At 44.0% G+C, this 21,182-nt stretch overlaps 2 protein-coding genes across 3 annotated transcripts in view; both read right to left on the reverse strand.

The window, feature by feature from the left end:
- Positions 1 to 201: 201 nt before the first annotated feature.
- On the reverse strand, positions 202 to 5,313 carry PIGM (phosphatidylinositol glycan anchor biosynthesis class M). 2 transcript variants are annotated; one of them, XM_086393557.1, is made up of 2 exons: positions 4,134 to 4,990; positions 2,291 to 4,026 (listed from the first exon to the last, which is right to left on the reverse strand). In XM_086393557.1, the coding sequence occupies exons 1-2, from the start codon at positions 4,935 to 4,937 to the stop codon at positions 3,787 to 3,789; spliced, it is 1,044 nt and encodes a 347-aa protein (XP_086249683.1). In that variant the 5' UTR covers positions 4,938 to 4,990; the 3' UTR covers positions 2,291 to 3,786. The 2 variants fall into 2 exon arrangements, with proteins under 2 accessions (XP_086249682.1, XP_086249683.1); XM_086393556.1 differs by having other exon boundaries at positions 202 to 5,313.
- An 8,975-nt stretch (positions 5,314 to 14,288) lies between these two features.
- Positions 14,289 to 21,182, reverse strand: part of KCNJ10 (potassium inwardly rectifying channel subfamily J member 10) — a 33,141-nt gene continuing 26,247 nt past the window's right edge. Inside the window, exon 2 of the mRNA XM_086393559.1 lies at positions 14,289 to 16,147. Within this exon, the coding sequence (XP_086249685.1) occupies positions 15,008 to 16,147 (1,140 nt within the window). The 3' untranslated portion in view covers positions 14,289 to 15,007. The remainder of the gene's footprint in view (positions 16,148 to 21,182) is intronic.

Raw genomic sequence — 21,182 nt, forward strand, 5'->3', positions numbered from 1 at the left:
CAGTTGTTGAACTTAGATATGGTAGGCATAGGGGTAATGTTTAAAACTGTTCATGGTAAAGCACTGGGGGTGGGGAGGCGGGGAAACAAACAAGCAAGTGCTTTTAAGGACTGTCCCACATGAAATTTTCCATCTTTTCATTTCTACTCATTGCACAGATGGCTGAGGTAAGGGTGGTACAACAGAAAACAGCTGAAGAAGTGATATATTCAGTAATATATTTAACAAGTGAACTAACTAAAAGACAAGTTCTGCAAAGCTTTTGAAACCATGTTATGTCACTCAGACTCATTCAGCAAGGTGATGAGAAGTCAGTAACTAAAGAATATGGTTTTCAGAAAGAGGTCCTTTCCAATGGACCTAATTCAGGGACTTTATCTAGGGATGTTTAGGGACCACATTTTGAAGACATTAAGGCAACCACAGAAGAAAAAAAGTCATGCAGTCCCTCTGTTTAGAACACAGACCATCTTGAGAAGCATCCTTCACATGTTAATAATTAATGTTTATCTAGAAATGGGTATATTGATCTTAAAGGGTGGCATAAGACCAAAAAGTGTCATATAGGAAAAAAGCCAATGTGCTATTCAATTTTAAAGTATTATAAAATGATAACAGTGTTATAGGATTAATAATGAAACCAAAGGACTGCACATGAAAAGACAAGAAATTTTACAAAACCAAAAAACAAAAACAAATGAAAAAAATTTAAAAGCCCAAGAGACCAAATAAAATCTTTTCTTGAGTTAATTTACTAAATGTCTTGTAGCATAAGAGAACACTTTCAGCATCTTCTAAGAAATGCCTGTAGTTCTTTGGTAGAGAATTTCTTATAAGGCAGGATTTGCTGATGAAATTCCCTCCAAAATCCCAAGAGAACCCCACTGATTTCTAAGAATGTTAAGGTAATTTAAAATGTGGAAAATGTTTACTCTTATGATGCATTTATAATGTGAACATTTATATGATAGAGTATTATTTAGCAATTTCAATGTAAGTATGAAGAATGTTACAACAAAGAATGTTGTTACAATGTAACAACAAAGAATGTTAAAGTAAAAAAGAAATGAATAAGTAAATACACTTGTGACTATTAAAAGTACCAAAAAACCAATTAAATTGAGATGTTGGAAATCTATTTCTGATTCCCTTTCCCTCCCAGTTCGACCAGGAAAAAAAATTTTTTTTTAATTATTATTATAAAAGGATGAAGGAAAAAAAGTAAGACTGCCGTGGCTGGAAGGCCACTATTGAACAGTCATATACAAATGTTAAGGTTGCATATGAAACTAAATGTTACAAGAAAGGTCTCTGTCCTCAACAATTAATTCTCTCTGCTACTTTCATCCAAACAGCAACCCATGCAAAGTCACCCATTCTCCCCTTCTTCATCTTCTTCTTTTTTTTTTTTTAAATATTTATTTGGGTCCATTCTGCCAGGTCTTAGTTTCAGCACATGGGACCTTTAGTGGTGGCATGTGGGATCTAGCTCCCTGGCCAGGGATTGAACTCAGGCCCCCAGCATTGGAAGCACAGTCTTATCCACTGAAACACCAGAGAAGTACTCCCCCCTTCTTTTTAATGGTGGGTTGTAAAAGGTATCCATTTAAGAAGTGCTGCCAGTAATAGCATTCTTAATTATGACCTGTCTACAGACATCTTATTTTCAGACTTTTTTAGGCTTGAACTGACATGAAATATATTACTTCCTCTGCAGTTTTTTGGTTTTAGTGAAAGAACAATGTTGTCACATTACTCATCTTTTACTATCAAAATCATAAAACCAAACTCACTCATTGCTAATACATTTAGAGTGTTAGGGAGTCCCCAATCTAGATGGGTTTTTTTTTTTTTTTTAAGCCTGCTTGTTTGAAACTCACAAAGCATTTTTTCCTAGAAAATTAAGAGTAATAAGGAAAAAGCATCTGGCTACTAAAGCCCATTTTCACAATCTCTCCATCAATTTCCTGGTCTAGAAGACTAATGGCTATCAGAATGCTTCTTATACTTTTTAGGAGCCTCCTATGCAGGTCTTCATTTCTATCACAAAATTTTCATAAGTGAGGTATTTTTAAGCTGGTAAATGCCTATTAACTATTTATTTTTTTATCACCTAAAATCTCTAATCATTTTAACAACACTGATAATACTTGATTAACTTATATTCTGTATTAAAAGTCTTTTCTAGTAATTAGAAAATTAGAAACAAAGAGACAAAAGAGAGTTCTAAAATGTCACAACAAAAGCAAGATGCTATTTTAAAATGTTGAGAAGTTTAAAGATGAATGAATTTATCTTTTTAAAAATATTTATTTACTTATATTTATTTAGCTGCACTGGGTCTTATTTGCAACGTGTGAGATCTTCATTCTTTTGTTTCAGCACATGGGCTTAATTGCTCTGTGGCATGTGGGATCGCAGTTCCTTGACCAGGGATCAAACCCAAGTCCCCTGCATTGCAAGGTGGATTCTTTACCACTAGACTACCAGGGAAGTCCCAAGATGGATGAATTTAAATTTAATCCTTTTTGTATAAAGCCAAACAGTAAATTAATACCACTAGAATTAAGTGCTGAAAAACTAAGTTATAAAACAAATACATGAAACATGACTATAATTTAAATTCTTTGGATTCTTTACCTTCTAAGCCCCCACTTTTAATACAGAATTAACTTTCCCAACCTCAGTAGTATTACTTAACACTTTATATCTAAAAGCTATACTTTAGGAACACTTTGAGTTTTCACAGTTATCAGGAAAGCCTTAGAACAAAAAAGTGAAGGATAAAAGACAGTTTCAGACAGTACCACAGTATAACTGTAACAAATACTGGCTTAGATTTCATCTCTTGACTGTATTCCTCTGTCCTTTCTACAAAAACCTTTTACTATCTGATTATTTCATTAGCCCTTCCATTTTCAAACAAGAGGACTGCAAGGAGATCCAACCAGTCCATTCTAAAGGAGATCAGTCCTGGGTGTTCTTTGGAAGGACTGATGCTAAAGCTGAAACTCCAATACTTTGGCCACCTCATGCGAAGAGTTGACTCATTGGAAAAGATTCTGATGCTGGGAGGGATTGGGGGCAGGAGGAGAAGGGAACCACAGAGGATGAGATGGCTGGATGGCATCACCAACTCGATGGACCTGAGTTTGGGTGAATTCCGGGAGTTGGCGATGTAACAGGGAGGCCTGGCGCGCTGCGATTCATGAGGTCGCAAAGAGTCGGACACGACTGAGCGACTGAACTGAACTGAACATTTACTTCCCATCATGTCCCAGATGAATGAGTCCTGAGATTTCCCAAAGGGTGAAACTCAGTTATTGAGCCCCCTCTATAAGTAAGGCAAACATTCATTTAAATTTGTTGGAATAGTTTTATGCTCCAAACTGAACTTTCACTAGAGTGCTTAGGATGTTCAAAAAAAATTTTCTCCAAAGCTCTCTCTGATCCATTCAGAACAATCAGAATCCAAGTCGCAGAAGAATTGGAGCATATCAGTCATATTTGGTTCTGTCTGTCAGGGGTTCCTCCTTGTAATGGGAAATTATTTGAATGAGGATGGAACAGTTGATAAGGAGGAAGAACAAACCGGCTAACCAGATAAACAAAAAGGTGTTCTTTCCTTGAAACTCAAGAACATAAGCAGGAGCCAGCCATAAGGCCTGCCCGATGAACCATAACATGAGGAGAACCACGGCTCTTCTCCAAGGTATTCTCACTAGTGGCATCACAAGAGGCAGGAGGCAGAGGTACCAAAGAAAGTACTGGGAGGTGCAGACTTTGTTAAATGTCACAAAAATTGACGTATGAAGAAAACAACAAAAGACAAGGTCTCTGTAATAGGCGAAAGACACTGCTGAAAGTAAGATGAACTGCGGCAGGAATGCGGCAATTCCCAGGGAAAAACTCCACTTGCTCTCTGCGGTCAAATACAACATGTAGAAGTATGGAGAGAAGTTGTGTCGGATATCCCGCCTGGTCAGGTGATAAAGGTAGGCGTGCTCCAAAAACTCCCAACCATATCTGTAATAAAAACCAAAGCTCAGGGCAAAAAACGTGAGTCCAGCAACTGCTACGAAGAGCAGCACAGCCCGATGACACAACCTTTTCAGGAATTCGTACAAACGAACCTGGAAAGAATATCGGGATTGACGGAGACCTTCGTCACTGTCGCGTTCCGGAAGCAAGTGGAGGGCAATGGGAAGGATATAGGTCACCGGATACATCTTCAGGTGCACTGCGAAACCATAGGATACAGCGGCACACGCGACGAGTCTTTTTTCTATTAGGTACAGGGTCATAAGCACCAGGGAGGCGACAATCGAGTCCGCATTGCCTCGGCTGGACACCGCCATAGGTAGGGGATTAAGAAGCCAAAAGACACAGTACCCGCAAGCCTGGCGGCGACCCAGCCCCTTAAGAAGCAGTAGCCGGTATAGGAGGAAGGCGGTGAAGAGGTCGAAGCTGATGAAGAGAAACTTTCCGAACAGTTCATTTAGATAGATATTGGGAGTGAGCAGCCACGCCAACAGGGGAGTGTATCGGTATGTCGCCCTGAGGTAAGGGGAGCGCCCCTCCGTGACGAAACGCGCGGCGTCCGTGAAGACCTGGTAGTCGATGTCTGTATACCTCACGAGCAGGGTCCGGTCCTGGAAAACCCCATAGAAAATCAGAGCCACTCGGGCAAAGAAGGCCACAACAAATACCCCGGCGGGGGGCACCCGCAGATTCAGGAACTTATCTCCCCAGTGTGTGGTCGGGCTCATGATCTGACGGCACCACAGCAGCTCAGTCCCCAGTTCACAAATTGTCCTGAAACGTCTAACCCTCGCTTCGGTTCCTCGCTTCAGGTTGCCTGTACATCTATCAGCTAGGCGGCCAATCGAAAACAACTTCCGGCAGGAAGATCCGCCCCGTCCTGCTTCCGGCCACATACCGGGGCTGGATTCTCAGTGGCCCCTGCTCTCCGGCGAAGGCGGGATTTCCGGTCCTTGGGGTAGGCGACTTCCGCTTGCCGGGCCGGTTGGCTCTGGGTGGGCTTTTTACCAAGCTGGAAGTGTGTTAATTGTTGGTGGCCATGTTCTTCCCTCGCCTCAACTCCAGATGGGAGAGACTGACTCCTAGAGCGGAGCGAACTTCGAACCACATCCTTCTGGCCTGGGCGGGAGACCCGAGAGTGAAAAAAATAGGAATGAAGAAAAAATAAACCTGTGATGATTTCTCACGCTTTACCTCTCCTGCTCGAGGGTAATTCGGGGGCCGGGGGCGGGAGTGAGGCAGATTGTGGGCTACCAGAGAGCCGAGCTGGGATGAATTGAAAGGAGGCCCAAAGTGTGTGCAATATTTGGTACCTACTTATATTTTGAAATTATTGTTTATCTAAATTTGAATTGAACTGGTCAGCCTGTATATTATCCGACAACGCTTGGTGGAGGAACTGGAAGGGAGGACGGGAAGCTTCGTAGGGTTCCTAAAATATGTCATGCCCTCGTACTTCAGTGTCATTGTATTTGCTGTTCTTTCTGTCAACGTTGCCGTCTCTTCTTCAGTCACTACTTAACCCTTCAAGCTTCGGCTCACGTGTTAACTCCTGAAAGCATATCCTGGCTCTCAGCTCACTTTTTCATCAGGCACTGTGATTTAGATGCCATTCCGCTAAGTGAGGATAGACGGACAGAGGCCAAGGGGCTCTAAGTTCTAGAAAGTCATTGACACAGAAGCCCCTGCTCCTCTCTGCTGTTCAGTGCTTGCTGTCCCGTTGCTTTAAAATTCCGTTTTGGAATCACTATCCCTGTAATATAGCATTTGTCAGTGATAACTGTTTTTTGGTTTCATTTTCCTAGTTTTCTGTCAGGACGCTTTGAGTTCTTTGAGAATAGATTATCTTGTTCTTTTCTGTACCTCAGCGAATATCACATTACCAAACTTATGGCATTCGGTACACGTTGAATTGATTTTCCAGGTTACTCATAGCAGAAGCTCTGGAGTGGCATCTTTGGGGATGCTTCCAACTCCCAGTCCTTTTCTCTTTGAAATATCCTTTATTTCAAGTTCTACCCCGTTTACTCATCCCACTCCAAAACCCTGTTCCCATGAATTTCTCACCAAGGACCCTAACCCGTGATCTCTTGCCCTTCTGTGGGCACTTACTGAACTTACAGTCTGCACTTCGGAATTTCACCATTTATTTTATATTGTATTCATAACCCTTTCAATGAGATTGTAGCGTTTTTGAGGTTAGGGGTTATATCTTATCCTGAATTTTTTTTAATTACTCATAACTTATTATAGTCTTAAGCACACAGTACATGTTCAGTAAATGCTGACTTAATTGACTTTACAGATTGATCTACTTCCTAGGGGAAGTCTTCTATACTAGCATAAGGAAAGTAAATGACTCCATCTAGTCTGAATATGCAGCTTCGAGGACTACCCTCCATTCATCCCTCATACAATTTACATTTATTCTTTGGATAAACTGTCTTAATCTCACATAGCCTGTATTCATATTCTGATATCCCTTTGTCATTATCTGTGCCTTAGTATAAATATATACCTTATATTAATAGTTACTTAAAATTTTTTTTTGGCTGTGCTGGGTCTTCGTTGCTGCGTGAGCTTTTCTCTAATGTGGAGAGCAGCGGCCACTCTCTAGTTGCAATGCGCAGGCTTCTCATTTTGATAGCTTCTCTTGTTGCAGAGCTCAGGCTCTACGGCACATGAACTTCATTCAGTATTTGCGGGATCTTCCCAGATCAGGGATGGAACCCGTGTCCTCTGTGTTGGTAGGCAGATTGTTTACCACTGAGCCACCAGGGAAGTCCCAATAATTACTTTTAACTTTTTTTTTTTTTTCCCTTGCAGTTAAGTTTCTTGCATCATTCAAATGATGATGATGATTTCTAATAGCCAGCTTTGTTGACAACTTATTTGCAGTATGTCCATCATCACACTAAATACTTAACCATGTAAGATAGATAGTCCCACATTCACAAATGAAGAAATCAAGGCTTGAGGTTAAGTAATGTTCCTCAGTCACATAGTCAGCTAGTGGCAGAGCTGGAACTCAGAAGCAGATGGCCCAGAGTATTCTTAACTACTGTATGGCTAACCTGCAAATAGAATGTTAATTATGATATCTAATTTCCCCCTCTCCCTCCCGTCATTGATCTCTTGTTTGAATCTTTCTGATATTTTCTCTCACTGTGATTTATCTCTGATATTCTTTTCCTCTGCTAGTGATAGATAAGTGAGGGCTGGTCCCAGAAGGTAGAGGATATGGGAGGTAGATGTTTGAGGATTAACTTAGTTAATCCTCCAGAGGGAGAAAGGGGTTCCTTTGGTTGGGTTGGTTTAGATAGTGTGGCAGAAAGGCCTCAACCAGTTTGTCCCTATAGAGCTTAACCTAGTAAACGCATAAAACACATCAAATTTGGGAAATTAAGAAGACAGTAAACAACTAATCAAAAGAAACTAAGTTTGGATCAAAGCGAGATGTAGATAGTGTTTGTGGGACTTGAGAAGGGAGTAGATTAGGGAAGGTAATTCTAGGTCAGACAGAAGTATCACGGCACTAAGGACCCCATATTGAGCTTTTTGCATTGGGCGTAGGAGTTGTGTCTTCTCACTTCTCCCTGGAAAAGCTACTTTTTTTCAAATGCTCCACTGTTCATTACCTCTTGAACCATTACTTAAAACCCTTCCTAATTCTCCCTTTCATTGTCTGTCTCTTGTTTCCAGTTTTTTAGAATGAGTGGCTAGGGAGAACACACAGACATGCATACCTCAGCCCTAGCATCAGCAGTGAGGACCTTGGCCTTGGTTGCTGTGCTCTGTGTGCTCTCACTAGCTTTTTAGGTCCACTCTCTGTCTATTCCTCCCTGTTTTTTCAGCATCACACGGTTTCCCTTGCCCCCTGGCTTCTCATTAGAATAGGCCAGTGGCAGACATTAGCAGAACTTTGGGAGTGGCATGAGTTCCTCTACCTAAGGCCAAGGCTCCTGCTGAAATTATAGCCCTGTCCCTTGGCTACAACTCTCCACAGGTTTCAGTGACAGTCCCTTCAGATTTACGACTAGTAAAGACTTCCTTAGAGAAGCGCATGGCAACCCATTCCAGTATTCTTACCTAGAGAATCCCATGGACAGAGAAGCCTGGCGGAGTCCATAGGGTCAAAAAGAGACATGATTGACACGACTTAGCAGGCACACACTTGGTAGGAACAAAGTCTCCCTGCTGTTCCAAGTCCCTGGGTGCTTCACCAGCCCTGAACCTCCCCAAACCTCTGCAGATAATCTCTTCATTAAATCATGTCCAGTTAGCCCTTTGAGAATAAGCATCTGCTTCCTACCGGTGCCTTAATTCAATCCCCTTCTTTTTTTGTCTGGATCTTGCTTATATTTCCTGCTTTGTAATTTCTTTTGAGTCTATCCCTAATTCTTTTTGTGCTCAGCATCCTGCACCTCAGTCCAGACTTCAACAGCTCAATTTGATAACAGTATTGACACTTGTATTACACTAGGATCTGTGGCAGTTACCTTTCCCCTAAGGTTTTGCAAGTCTCTAACTGGTTTAGTGTCTCCTGGTTCTCAATTCTGCAGCCAGATTGTTATTCATAAGCAGTATTTTAATTAGATGCTTTCTTTTCTCAAACATCTTCAATAGCTCCCAAGCCTGTAGAAAAAAATAGTAAACTATTTAACCTGATATTAAATCCTTCCATTATCTTATGTTTTAAACCTATTCACCGAGAAAGCCCTCTATTCTAGGGTGTTTTTTATAATATAATTTTTATTTTATATTGGGGCTTCCCTGGTGGCTCAGAGGTTAAAGCGTCTTCCTACAATGTGGGAGACCTGGTTTCGATCCCTGGGTTGGGAAGATCCCCTGGAGAAGGAAATGGCAACCCACTCCAGTACTCTTGCCTGGAGAATTCCATGGAGGGAGGAGCTTGGTGGGCTACAGTCCATGGGGTCGAAAAGAGTCAGACATGACTGAGTGACTTCACTTTCACTTTCACAGTTAATTTACAATGTTGTGCTAGTTCCAAGTGTACAGCAAAGTGGTTCATTTATACACACACATATATATTTGTTTTCATTCTTTTTCCCTGTAGGTTATTTCAGAATATTGAGTGCAGTTCCTTGTGCTATACAGTAGGTCCTTGTTGATTATATCTTAGGTTTATTAACCATTCCTTAAATATACCTTTTGCTTTTTTAACTGTGATACTTTTTTTCATGCTGTCCTAACAAAGGTTCCTGTTTCTCCTCACTTATTTATATACTACTTGTCTTTCAGTACAAGAACAGACTTGTCTCCCTCTTTTCTTTCCATCCTTTGTTCTCCAGTTCTGAGCATCGCACATGCAGGTGGGCTTCCCAAGTGGCACTAGTGGTAAAGAACCCACCTGCCAGTGCAGGAGATGCAGGAGACATGGGTTCAATCTCTGGGTCAGGAAGATGCCCTGGAAAAGGTATGGCAACCTGGAGAATCCCACGGACAGAGGCGCCTAGAGGGCTACGGTCCATGGGGTCGCACAGAGTTGGACATGACTGAAGCAACTTAGCACGCATGCCCAGCTGTACTGGTGACCCAGCACTGACAAGAATCGCAGTTAAAGTCACATGGCACTTAAAGTCTAGTGGGTGAGGCAGATATTAGTCAGATAATGGACAAGTAGCAAAATTGCAGCTGTGACAAGTGTAATGAAAGTCACAGCTTTTAACAGGGTTTTGTCTACTGAGAGTTAACATGGGAGTTTGCAAGCAGTACGGAGAGTTCCCCAGAAGGAATAGCAGTTATAAAGTCAGAAAAAACTGTATGTACCTTGATGGTATGTATCGTGTCTTGTTTGTCTCTTGAATGGTACACTTCTTGTAAAAGGAACTCAGTTTTTGCTGATTTTTCTTGAATCCTATGTCAGATGTGTTCTAACCACACCTCTTAGATTGATACCATCCCTTGCCTAGTGCCCATCCTTGGGGAATGTTTCCCACAGAGATCTCACTGTTTAGAATATATTGTTAATGGTATATCTGGCCCTAATGTATGCTACTTGTTATTTTGTCTTTTTTTCTTCACAAGTTGGCAAGTTTCTTCAAATGTTATGGGTCTGTATATTTCACATATCTTATATATCTTTCCTGTTTTATGTGTGCATGCATGAAGTCTCTTCAGTTGTATCTGACTCTTTGTGACCCTATGGATCATCGCCCACCCATCATAGCCCTCTGTCCATGGGATTCTCCAGACAAAAATACTGGAGTGGGTTGCCATGCCCTCCTCCAGGGGATCTTCCCGACCCCAGGGCTCAAATCGGAGTCTCTTACATCCCTGCATTGGAGGCGGGTTCTTTACTTCTAGTACCACCTGGGAAGCCCCATGTCCCATGACTCATCCCTAAAACCTAGTGTTTCCCAAATGTTGTAGATAAGTATTTATTGATGATGGTAAGAGACCCAATCTTCTCCCTCTGTCCTTCCTTTTCTAGGGAACAAGAGTCAGTAACCATCGGGGTCTGTTTTTTCAATTCAGGACTGGATATTAACAACCAAGCCTTCTTTAGGCTGTTGATAGATAAGCATAGAAGAGAAACCCACTTCTTTGAGAATTGGGGCAAGAAATACCTAATGATTAAATGAATAGGCATGTAGAGCCTTGAGGACATATAAGGAACTACTCCATGGTAGCGTGGCAGGGAAGTTGTGTTCATGATCGCTGGCTAAAAGGGGCAATGCCTGGATTCCAAAGCAACTTGACTTTCCTGGATTAAGCTGAGATAGTTTTCAGATTTCTCGGTCTTAACTTTTTTGTAATCCTTTTAAAACTGAGTGTAAAAGGTATTTGCTAGAGGATCCTAAAGTTAATGAGGGGAGGTGTGGGAAAGGAGTTGGTGGACTGATGGTAACACTGAAAGAGAAAGACCTGACCATGTTGTCAGTGGCTCTTCCAGCACAGCCCAGTTCCACCCTCCTTTCCCAAAGGAAGGCCAGTGAGTTCAGGCCTTAATAACAGGATTGGTTTTGATTTCTAAAAGAAGCTGGAGCGAAGAACATAGATTCAGCCATTTTATTTAGTAATAGTAACTTGTTCTGAACAGACAAAAATAAAATAAACCAAAAAAAAAAACCCGACATATTTTTCCTAGGTATGTTTGACCTGGTTTAGTCTTTAATGAAGTGAATGGAAAAACCATCCCTAGATATTTCTGCTTTCAATAGAGTTGGCCATGACTGAGCCCGAAGCCCAGGCTAACTTTACAGCAAAGGTAGTGTGTTATGTTATGTTACAGATAAGCTAGGTTACCTAGCAAGGGTAAAGGACCAGGGTGGCAGCCTTGGGAGGGGCAGTGTCCTTGACTAGTAGCAGTAGTATAACTGGCTGCTTTTCTCTGCTCAGGTCTCAGAGAGAAATCCCTGATGGTCTTACTAGCTGAGGCTGGGTTAGGGGGTCAGGCGGGTAATGAGGTAAAGCATAGAGTAGAGATTTCAGAAGCCTCTCCCATCAAAGCTAAAGCACCACGCCCTGCCCCATGCCCAGATGCTGGAATTGGGACTCTTCAGCACAGAAGGTATTCTCTTTGGGCTGCTTGCAGCCACACGGAAAGCTGGGCCTCTGCCTTGAGAATATCTTGGGTCCAGCAGCTCTTTAGTCCTGGCATTTAGATTCTAGGCTTGAGGCTTCCCTTTAGTACCTCTGACACCAAAGTGCTCAGCTTCTCAGTTTAATAGCCGTCACCTCCTGGGGCTGGAGCTGCAGCTGCCCCACCCCATGACAGCAGGGAAATAGAGAGGGGAACAGGACTTTAAGTGCCACAGGGACAGGACACTGGGCGTGCAAGCACACCGGCTTGTAGACCGTCCTAGATTTCCATGGATGGAGTGTCTCCCCTCCTCCTGGTCCTGTCGGCAGCACAGGGTTTATCGGAAGCCTCAGTGGACACCTCTTTATTCTGAAGAGCAAATTCCACCCCTCCCTTTCCCATCATCAAACCTGAAAGCCTTTGCCAGGCTTTGCATGTTGAAATGAGGATCACTGGCTGTAAGTTCTGGGAACCTGGGGAGTCCTACCCCCCAAACGAGAGCAAGCTACCTGCCCCCATGCTGAGCTCTCTGAATACTTTCTTTCTGCACATTCTGTATATTTGGTCCTATGTACATCTATATTACCTCTGTGTGTGTGTGTGTGTGTGTGTATATATATATATATATATTATCTCTGTTTCTCTTTCTTAGATAAACCTTTGATTTATTTATCATAGCTTAATTCCCCGAGCCTCCAGCTACTTCTTGTCTGCTAACCCAAGTAAGACTCAAGGGTTTCATCGATTTCACTAGGTCCCCCCAGTACCACCCTTTCTCATCTTTGCACCCTGAGTATCCTCCCACATGAGTCATGTTGACCATCCTCTGAAATCTCCTCCCTTAAGATCTGTGCCCAGTGCTCTCCTCACAGTCCAAGTCCATGGTTGGTGTGGTCAGGGATCCCATTGCTCACCAGACCTGGCTGCTTCTAAAGCTTGCCTGATAGCCTGAAAGATGATTTCAGCTCAGAAGAGATGGGGGCTGTAGGCTAGAAAACCACTTAGGGTTGAGGGCAAGGGAGTGTTGTTCTCTGATGGGGCTTATAAGCCAGGTTGTATCAAAAGGATGGTATGATTTAAAGTGCAATTTAGAGCAAAGTCAGGGATTGTGCAGGAGAATGAAAAAGGGTCAGTCAGAAAGTGTTCATTTTGTTATCCAAGAATCTGAGGAGTCTGGAGGCTTGGAATAGACAGTGAGGGAATGGGAAAACAGCATTTCTCTCAGGAGGGAAGCAACTGTACAGAAGAAACTAGGTGGAGGACAATTTGAAAATAGATCAGAAGATACACACACAACGCAGTGCTCTTTGCCTGCACAAGTTGAAAGAAATCAGGTGAGTCAAACATTGAAAAAAGTGTAGAGCCCAGAAGGTGACTCTTTGCCTTCTGTCTTCTGTCTCAGATTTTCAAGTTGTTCTGGTTCTTGTTTGCTTGAGAGCTAGGGAGTAATGGTGGGGTTTACAGTAAGTGGAGAATGAAGGGTTAGTTGAGTTCAAGGAGAGATCATATAGGAGGATCTTGGGCAGTTGTAGTAAATGATAACCATGGGTCCACTCTCCAGATTTTGCGGGTTTCTCTGTAAGGCTCATCTTTACACAGATGCAAATATACATTCTGTATAAGTGTGTAGCTTATAACAATTTGTGTGTTTGTGTGTGTGTGTGCGTGTGTGTGTGTGCATTAGTTGCTATAGCCCACCAGGCTCCTCTGTCCATAGGATTCTCCAGGCAGGAATACTGGAGTGGGTTGCCAGTTCTTTCTCTAGATCTTCCTGACCCAGGGATCAAACCTGGGTCTCCCAGATTGCAGGCAGATTTTTTACCATCTAGGCCACCAGGGAAACCCATAACAATTGGCTGGTCTACCTTAAATAATTTGCCACTTGATTCATACATTGACTCTATGCGAATCCATCTGGGGTGGGGGAGAGTGTTCCTTGGTACCTAAATGAGAACAGGGAGCACTCTTGGGATTTGGAGCTTTAGAGAAAGTTCTGGCATCCATACACCCTTCATGACCTCATACCACAGTCCCCATCAGGGAACAAGGAATGGCCTGAGTCTGATCTCGTAAAATATGCCTTTTAACTTGCCTGAAACTGGCTTCATGGCAAAGGAGAGAAGAGAGAAGACTGATATTCATTTTATACTGTCTCGGGAATGGCTGAGGGAGACCATAGTTATTTGATCAGGAGGTGTAATTTCCTCCCCTCCCAGCACTGCCTAACAGAATAGCTGGCACTTTTCAGAAGGGCACTGGGAGGGGTAACAGTGAATAGTGTCTGCCAGCCACAGAGTTCTGCCTCTGCTCAAACCTTAAAGCCACGCCAATTCCCAGAAGCTGTATACAGCAGTCTGGAAATCTGAGAATGTACTCCTCCCATTTGGTGGGTTGGTTTAACTTTCCTGCGACTCTGTGCCCTGTGAGTCTAGTTTTAGTCAAGCATCAGTGTTGAGAGGAAGGCCCTTGCATTTTCCCTCCCTTCCTTCAGAGCTGGGGTTAAGAGGAGAGTGGGCTGGGCAGGAAAGAATCAGGGAAGCCAGGGACAGTGTAATCAGGAACACTATTTCCAGACCTTTCTGTGGGGCCTGGACATTGGACTTTTTCTAGGGGAATGAATTGTGGAGGGTCATCACATTATGGAACACAGGGAAACAGGGCTACCTGGAGGACAGGTTCAAAGTTTTAAACAGTAGCTCTGTGTTAGTCACCCCACAGTGAAGAATTCAATATTCAGGTTGGGTACAGATGTGGTGGTTGTGTCTTTATGCTTTATATTCCCTGGGAGTAGAGGACATGTGTGTAGGAACTGGGTATCCAAAGAGAGAGTCCAGTTTAGAAACTAGAAAGAGGAGAACAGTGGGGACCAAGGTCCTAGGTTAGAGTCGGGAGTTGCCAACAGAAAGTAAACTACACCATGAAAAACCCTGGCTTCTCTCCATAGGTTTTGGTGGAGAAAAATTATTCTGCCGACCTATATTTCTGAGGGCATATATCCCATCAGAGAGAGAGTCTTGCCTTAGGTAACATGGTAAGTGGGAAGATAGAGAGGGAGGGGGCTCCAGCCTCAAAGTACCAGACATTGGTGGTAATGGGAGGTGGGAGGGAGTCTATTCATCCAGCCGCATGGTCCTTCTAATGTGAGTCTCCAAGCATGGCTGAGGCCTTCTAAGCCACTTCAGCCTAATCTTCCCTCTCCTTCCCCCATCCTGGCTTAAGGGAGTTGTGCATCTTGGGGCCAAAGTGGGGTGAGGTGAAGGGAGGAAAATGTGGACTCCAGGTGACCTCGGGGTTAAAGAAGAGGAAGTGGAGAAGGATGCTTCTGGGGCTCCCCAGTAAGCCTGGATAACAAACATCCCTCACCCAGGAGCCACAAGAAGAAGAGAAACCAGAGGGATGGGGAGGTGGGACTCCAAGCCGTCAGACATTGCTGATGCGCACACTAACGGCACTGCCCTCCTTCTCAGCCTGCTCCCTTAGCGACTCCTCCAACTTGAGCTTTTCAGGGTCTCCATAGCGTACAGTGCTGTCACGGAGGCCGCTTGGAGAGGCTACTTTCACCACTTGGTCAAAAAGGCTGAAGTCTGCTATGTATTTGCCACTGGCTGACAGCGAGATGGCGGGTATGAACTCATAGCCCCAAAGGATCTCCTCTGGCAGGTAGGAAGTGCGCACCTGGCAGGTGGCGCTGGTGGATTCCACTGTCCCACTTAGGATCAGCACCAGCTCAAAGTCGCCCTCACCACTGCGGAGGGGGAGGTCTTTCAAGGGACTGGTCTCATCTACCACGTGGTAGAAAGTAAGGGGGAGGATGAGGAAGGGGCTGTCAGAGGCTGTATCCACTTGGAAAGTCACATTGACCTGGTTGAGGCGGATGTTCTCACCCTCCTTGGTCTGGTGGGTCTGAAGCAGTTTGCCTGTCACCTGGCAGCCAATGAGGAGGCTCTTACGCATGTTGGCCACTCGGATCATAAGGCAGGGCTTCCCATTGTGAGCGGCTACGACTGCGTGCTGGCTGAAACGGATGGTCTCCGCCCGCTTCTTGGGCCGGGCAATCTTTGCCAGGAAGGTACCTGTGATGAAGATCTCCAGGATGGTGGTGAGCACCAGCTGGGCAATAAGAAGCACAATGGCCAGTGGGCACTCCTCACTGATGTAGCGGAAGCCATAGCCAATGGTGGTCTGGGACTCAAGGGAGAAGAGGAAGGCCCCGGTGAGTGTGTGCACCTGTACCACACAGGGGGTGTGGTTGGCCGGGGGGCCCAGCTCCAGCAGGTCCCCGTGGGCCACGGCTACCAGATACCACACTACACCAAAGAGGAACCAGGTGCCTGCGAAGGTGGCAGAGAAGAGCAGCAGCTTGTAGCGCCACTGCATGTCAATGAAGGTGGTCCACAGGTCCTTGAGGTAGAGGAAGCGCTTGTCAGCGATGTGCTCCATTCTCACGTTGCTGCGGCCATCTTTAGTGAGGACTCTCCTCCTCCGGATCCCTGGGCCCATTAGGGGCCGGCTTTCCGTCTGAGTGGTCTGGTTGTAATATACCTTGGCAACCGAAGTCATCTGCAGAGAGCAAGACAGCATAATGAGAGTTACTGCAGAAATCCAGCCAACTCCCAGCCACCCCTTCCCAACAAGAAGGAAGAAGTATTCATTTCAGTGCCACTGATCTGTTCTCTTATTAGCAAATGTTTACTGAGCACTTGCAACATGCCAGGCCCTGTAGTGCAAGATGCTGGGAAGTCAAAAATGAATCTGACAGCTGACAGCAACCTAGCTGTCCAAGAATTCACAGCCTAGTGAGAAAGATACTTGGTCAGCAAAGCAAATAATTGCAATATAGTCTGATATTTTTAATTCTTAGGCGGGGCAGAGAAGAAAAAGTAATAATAAGTTCCCAGTTCCTTGAAAGTGGCAGTGGGACTAAAGAGGGCTCTGCTGGTCTCCTTTCACCACAGAACTGGTTCTGTGAAGATCCCTAATTCTGAAATAGGATCCCTCCCTACTGTCTTGAATGACAACAGCAAGAAAGACTATCCTGTTGTTATCCTTCCAGGTCAGTCCCCCTGAACACACATATGCCCTTAATTTCTCCATTCTCTCCCCAACCTCCACTTCAGTGCTCACTGGTGATACTAAGATACTCTTCTAGCTGAGAAGATAGCAGAAACTACCTGTTCTTCCACCCCTCAAGATGTTCTCTAAGCACCCAGCCCATTTCACTATTTATTATTATTGTCATTATCATCTTTTTGCATTATCTAGGTTTGGGTCTGGAGTGGTGTCAGAAACAGCATAGACAGAACTGAGCAAAAGTAAACAAGCGATGGGGTAGGAAAAACATCTAACTGAAGCCTCCTGGCAGCACTGGGCCGTTTTCCTAAGGACTGGGAGAGATGCCAGATTGTAGGTGGCAAAATTGTCTTGACTGAGTGAAGTAGGAGAGTTGGGAGTGTATATTAGCTCGTGACTATGTGTGCTCAAGTTCAGATTCAGGAATGCTGTTTGTCCTGATAGTAGAAAGTGGGACAAGGCTCTGAAATAGGAGACAACTCATTTAATACAAGGTGCTTGGCACCTCTGCCCAAGGAATAACTTGTACTTTTCCAGCAGAGAAAGAATTATAATAAATTGAGCCCTTGGACTTGATATCTGCTGGCCAGGCCTTCTGGGAAGGAGCAGGTGATCTCTGGGGAGTTTGTTTCTTCTTGGAGAACACAGAGAGGCTCATCACATTCTCCATTCTCAGAAGTCTGTCCCATTGCATTTTATCCTTCTGCACACTGCCCCTTAGCCTGTATTTCCATGGCCTTATTGCTAGAAAGCTCTAAATTATCTAGGTCGATTCATATATTCACCCAGTCAGTCAGTTCAGTTGCTCAGTTGTGTCCGACTCTGCGACCCCATGGACTACAGCACAACAGGCTTCCCTGTCCATTACGAACTCCCGGAGATTGCTCAAAGTCGAGTTTGAGTCAGTGATGCCATCCAACCATTTCATCCTCTGTCGTCCCCTTGTCCTCCTACTTTCAATCTTTCCCAGCATCAGAGTCTTTTCCAATGAGTCAGTTCTTTGCGTCAGGTGGCCAAAGTATTGGAGCTTCACCCAAATAGACACAAAATTGGAGATCACCAACAGACAAGAATCCAAGAATATTCAGAGACAACCAACAGCGCATTTTACACTGCCCACTTGGAACTCATCCACATGAGACTCCTCAGCCAGACATGGCTATTTTGGAGAAGGAGACCCTGTAATTCTGAAGTTTGAAAAATTTTTATTTAGGGCCCAAGTAAAGCCCCATTCAGTACTCAGAAGTAGTAATATTAGTAAAAGAAACAATCACCACAAAACTTGCATCTGTGTGCAGTCACAGTTTACATGTTAGCATGCTTCTCATTTGACCCTCAAACTCTTGAAAGAAATGAAACTTCTATAGAAGATTTTGAAGAACAGGGGAATCTAAAACAGGTTCTAGAGAACAGAAGGCATGCTAGAAAGTTGTGGATGAGTGAGCATGATTTTAATTTTCAAAAAGAAAATTTAAATGCATTTCACAAACTACAAAGAGGTAGACCATAGACAAGACTCTAGAATGGAACATTAAGATAGTGAATGCTTGGGCAGGGTTGGGGAAAGGCAGTTATCAGTAGGACCCAGCATGGGGTTACTAAGAACAAGTCAAATGATGTTAACCTAATTTTCTTTGACAAGGTTACTAATTTGGCACATCAGAGAAATGTAATAGAGAAAGTGCAACTAAGCAAGATTTTTTTTTTTTTTTACAAGATCTCTCGTTATGTCCTTGGGGATAGAGACAAATGAACAAAATGCTTCTCTAATTGGGTGGCTTAAAAATAAAAAATCAGTGTTACTGGTGAGTGGATCATGAGAGCCTGAAATAAGCTTTCTAATGATGTACCAGAGAGCTTTATCTTTGGTCTTGCCCTCAGTCAATGTTCTTAACACTAATTTTATTCAAAAATATAGAACACATGGCCATCGATTATGCAAATGACACAGAGTTGGGACAGATCAAAAAGAAGCCAGATGAGTGGGCCAAATATAACAAAAAGGATAAACATAGGATTACATATTTGGGTCCAAAAATTACCTGAGCAAGTTCTGCAATTGGAAAGATGTGATTTCATAAGCAGAACCATGAAAATAAATGTAAGCATTTTAGCAGAAAGTAATCCAATGTGAGTTACTTATGTGTTTTGGCTGCCAAAAAAGCAGTGCAATTGTAAGTTCCTTGAGTTGAACTAAAGTATCTAAGGATTCAGTTGAGTCTGAACCTCTGTTCATCTCACATCTGCAGTATTGAGTCTCAAGGAACAATCAGGACATGAGGGTCTTCAGAACCAAATCATGTGAGAAGTGGTTGAAGGTAATGGAGAAGTTTACTTGGGAGAAGAGGCAGTCTGAGGGATATGAAGGCTATGTGAGAATATTTGGTTTGAATGCACTGCCATGTGAACACAAGTTTGAGCTCCAAGGGGAACAACCAGGACCACTGAGTTTAAACCATCAAGAAAAAGATAAACTGCCAAGGAAAGGATTCCAGATTGATATGAAGAACATTGTAACAAATGTAGAAAGAGCATCTCAAAAGGTAGAGAGTACCCTGTCCCTGGAAGTGTTCAATGCCAGGTAGGATGAGAACTTTACAGAGATTCTACAGAGGAGATTAGAGCTTTGGATGGGAGGTTTAAAGACTGTCTTTAAGTTTCTGACTACATTCATAGAAGATCAAGATGCCTGCCTCCTTCCTGTCTGTATCGCCTCACTTTATACCATGACATCCAGGGATCCTACACTGAAGTCCTAGCTTTGCTTGTGCTGAGGAGAGACCCTGTATAATCTGGGGAAATGGAAGCTCTTGGGGCTCAAGGGATGTCTTGCTTATTGTTCCCAACATAATAGTCTCTAATTATATATCATTTGGGGGCTTCCCTTGTGGCTCAGTTGGTAAAGAATCCGCCTGCAATGAGGGAGACCTGGGTTCGATCTCTACGTTGGGAATATCCCCTGGAGAAGGGAAAGGCTACCCACTCCAGTGTTCTGGCCTAGAGAATTCCATGGACTGTATAGTCCATGGGGCTCCAAAGAGTCAGACACGACTGAGCGACTTTCACTTCACTTCATATATCATTTTACAGTTTGTGAGACATGTAATTTGACCCCCACACCGTGAGGTAAGTAGGAAACGCATCATTAGAAACTAAGGTTCAAAGACGTTTGCTCCAAGTGGATTTGGAGCCAGAACCCAAGTCTTCTGGCTCCAGAACTTTTAAATTATAGCAACTGCTTGCATATATCCCGAGTTCATTCTCACCGTCTCATGTTCTCAGGAGGTGCCGCTGTAGTTTCCTGTATAGAGGAGCACAGCTAATACAGAGAAGATGGGGCGCAGAGCTTCCAGAGGCCAGTGTTAAGGCGACAGATTCTTGGGCAGTGGAGGTTTGGGCTACTGTTAGTGGTGACTGCCGTCTCCAACTGTGGGCCTGCTGTTGCCAGCCTTTGTATCTGCCTCCTCCAGCTGTTACATGCTGCTCCCAGCTATTGCACTACCTCCCACCGCCAGGCAGCTTTGTTCTCCACAGTACTGAGAATCGGAAGCATATGAACAAATCTGCTACACTCCACCCCCAGGGCTGGCTGGGCCCCTGGAGAAGGGGGCAGCGTAGAGTTCTGGAAATGATTTGTTGCTGCCCCACCTGAAACACATAACTGTCTCCTCTAGAGGGTGCTGTTTCCCCAGAACAGTCCCAGCCAGATACCAGGGACAGTAGCTGAAGAATTCTGAAAACAAAAGCAGCCTCTCAGCTGTCAGACACAATCACCTTCTTTCTACACCAAAAATTAAGCTAATAAGTCCCTAAAACAAAAGCCAGTCACACCTACAGTGATGTCCGGCACGTCCCCTTAGCAAACACCTCTCCCTCCTGATTCACACCTGCAGATGGATCTAAGCTTTATTTCTTTATCTAAGAGCTCATGAGTCATTTATTCTCCAGAATGGATTTATCAGAGCCTTTCTTGAGTACCGGACTGCTCTGCAGTATGCACACTCCTCCTGTGATTAAAACTGATTCCTGGCTCCCCATTGCTCTGAGCACAACATTCAAGGCTCTTCGTGATTTGGTCCCTGCTTCCTCCTTGGCTTTGGTCTGGCCACTTTTCTGCTCATATCCTAGACTCTGGCTCCATAAAGCCCCTCACATCTACCTTTACCTCTGGATCTGCTTTTGCTCTGCCCCGCTCCTTGCCCACCAGGATGATGACCTTCAGCTTATCTTTCAAAACTCACTCAAGTGTTAGTTTCCCCCTTGGAAGCCTGCCTGACAGTTAAAGAAACAGTTCATCTCCACCTCCCCGCCTCCAGAAGCAGTTTGTACACATTCCTATTTTCAAACATCATGGTGTTTTGCAACGGTTTGTTTACAATTGTTTGCCATCTGTGAGTTCTGAATTTAAGGCCACAGACTGTGCACATCACCTGTTTCACTAGTACTGAGTGCAGTTTGTTGAGAAAGTCTGAGTAAAAGGATGACTAGAACTCTGATTTGGACAAAGGCCTGAGTCAGGGCTGCA

Source organism: Bos grunniens, chromosome 3 (genome assembly GCF_055505025.1).
Source record: "Bos grunniens cultivar Pamir isolate PY7600 chromosome 3, Bosgru_T2T1.0, whole genome shotgun sequence".
NCBI lineage: Eukaryota > Metazoa > Chordata > Mammalia > Artiodactyla > Bovidae > Bos > Bos grunniens.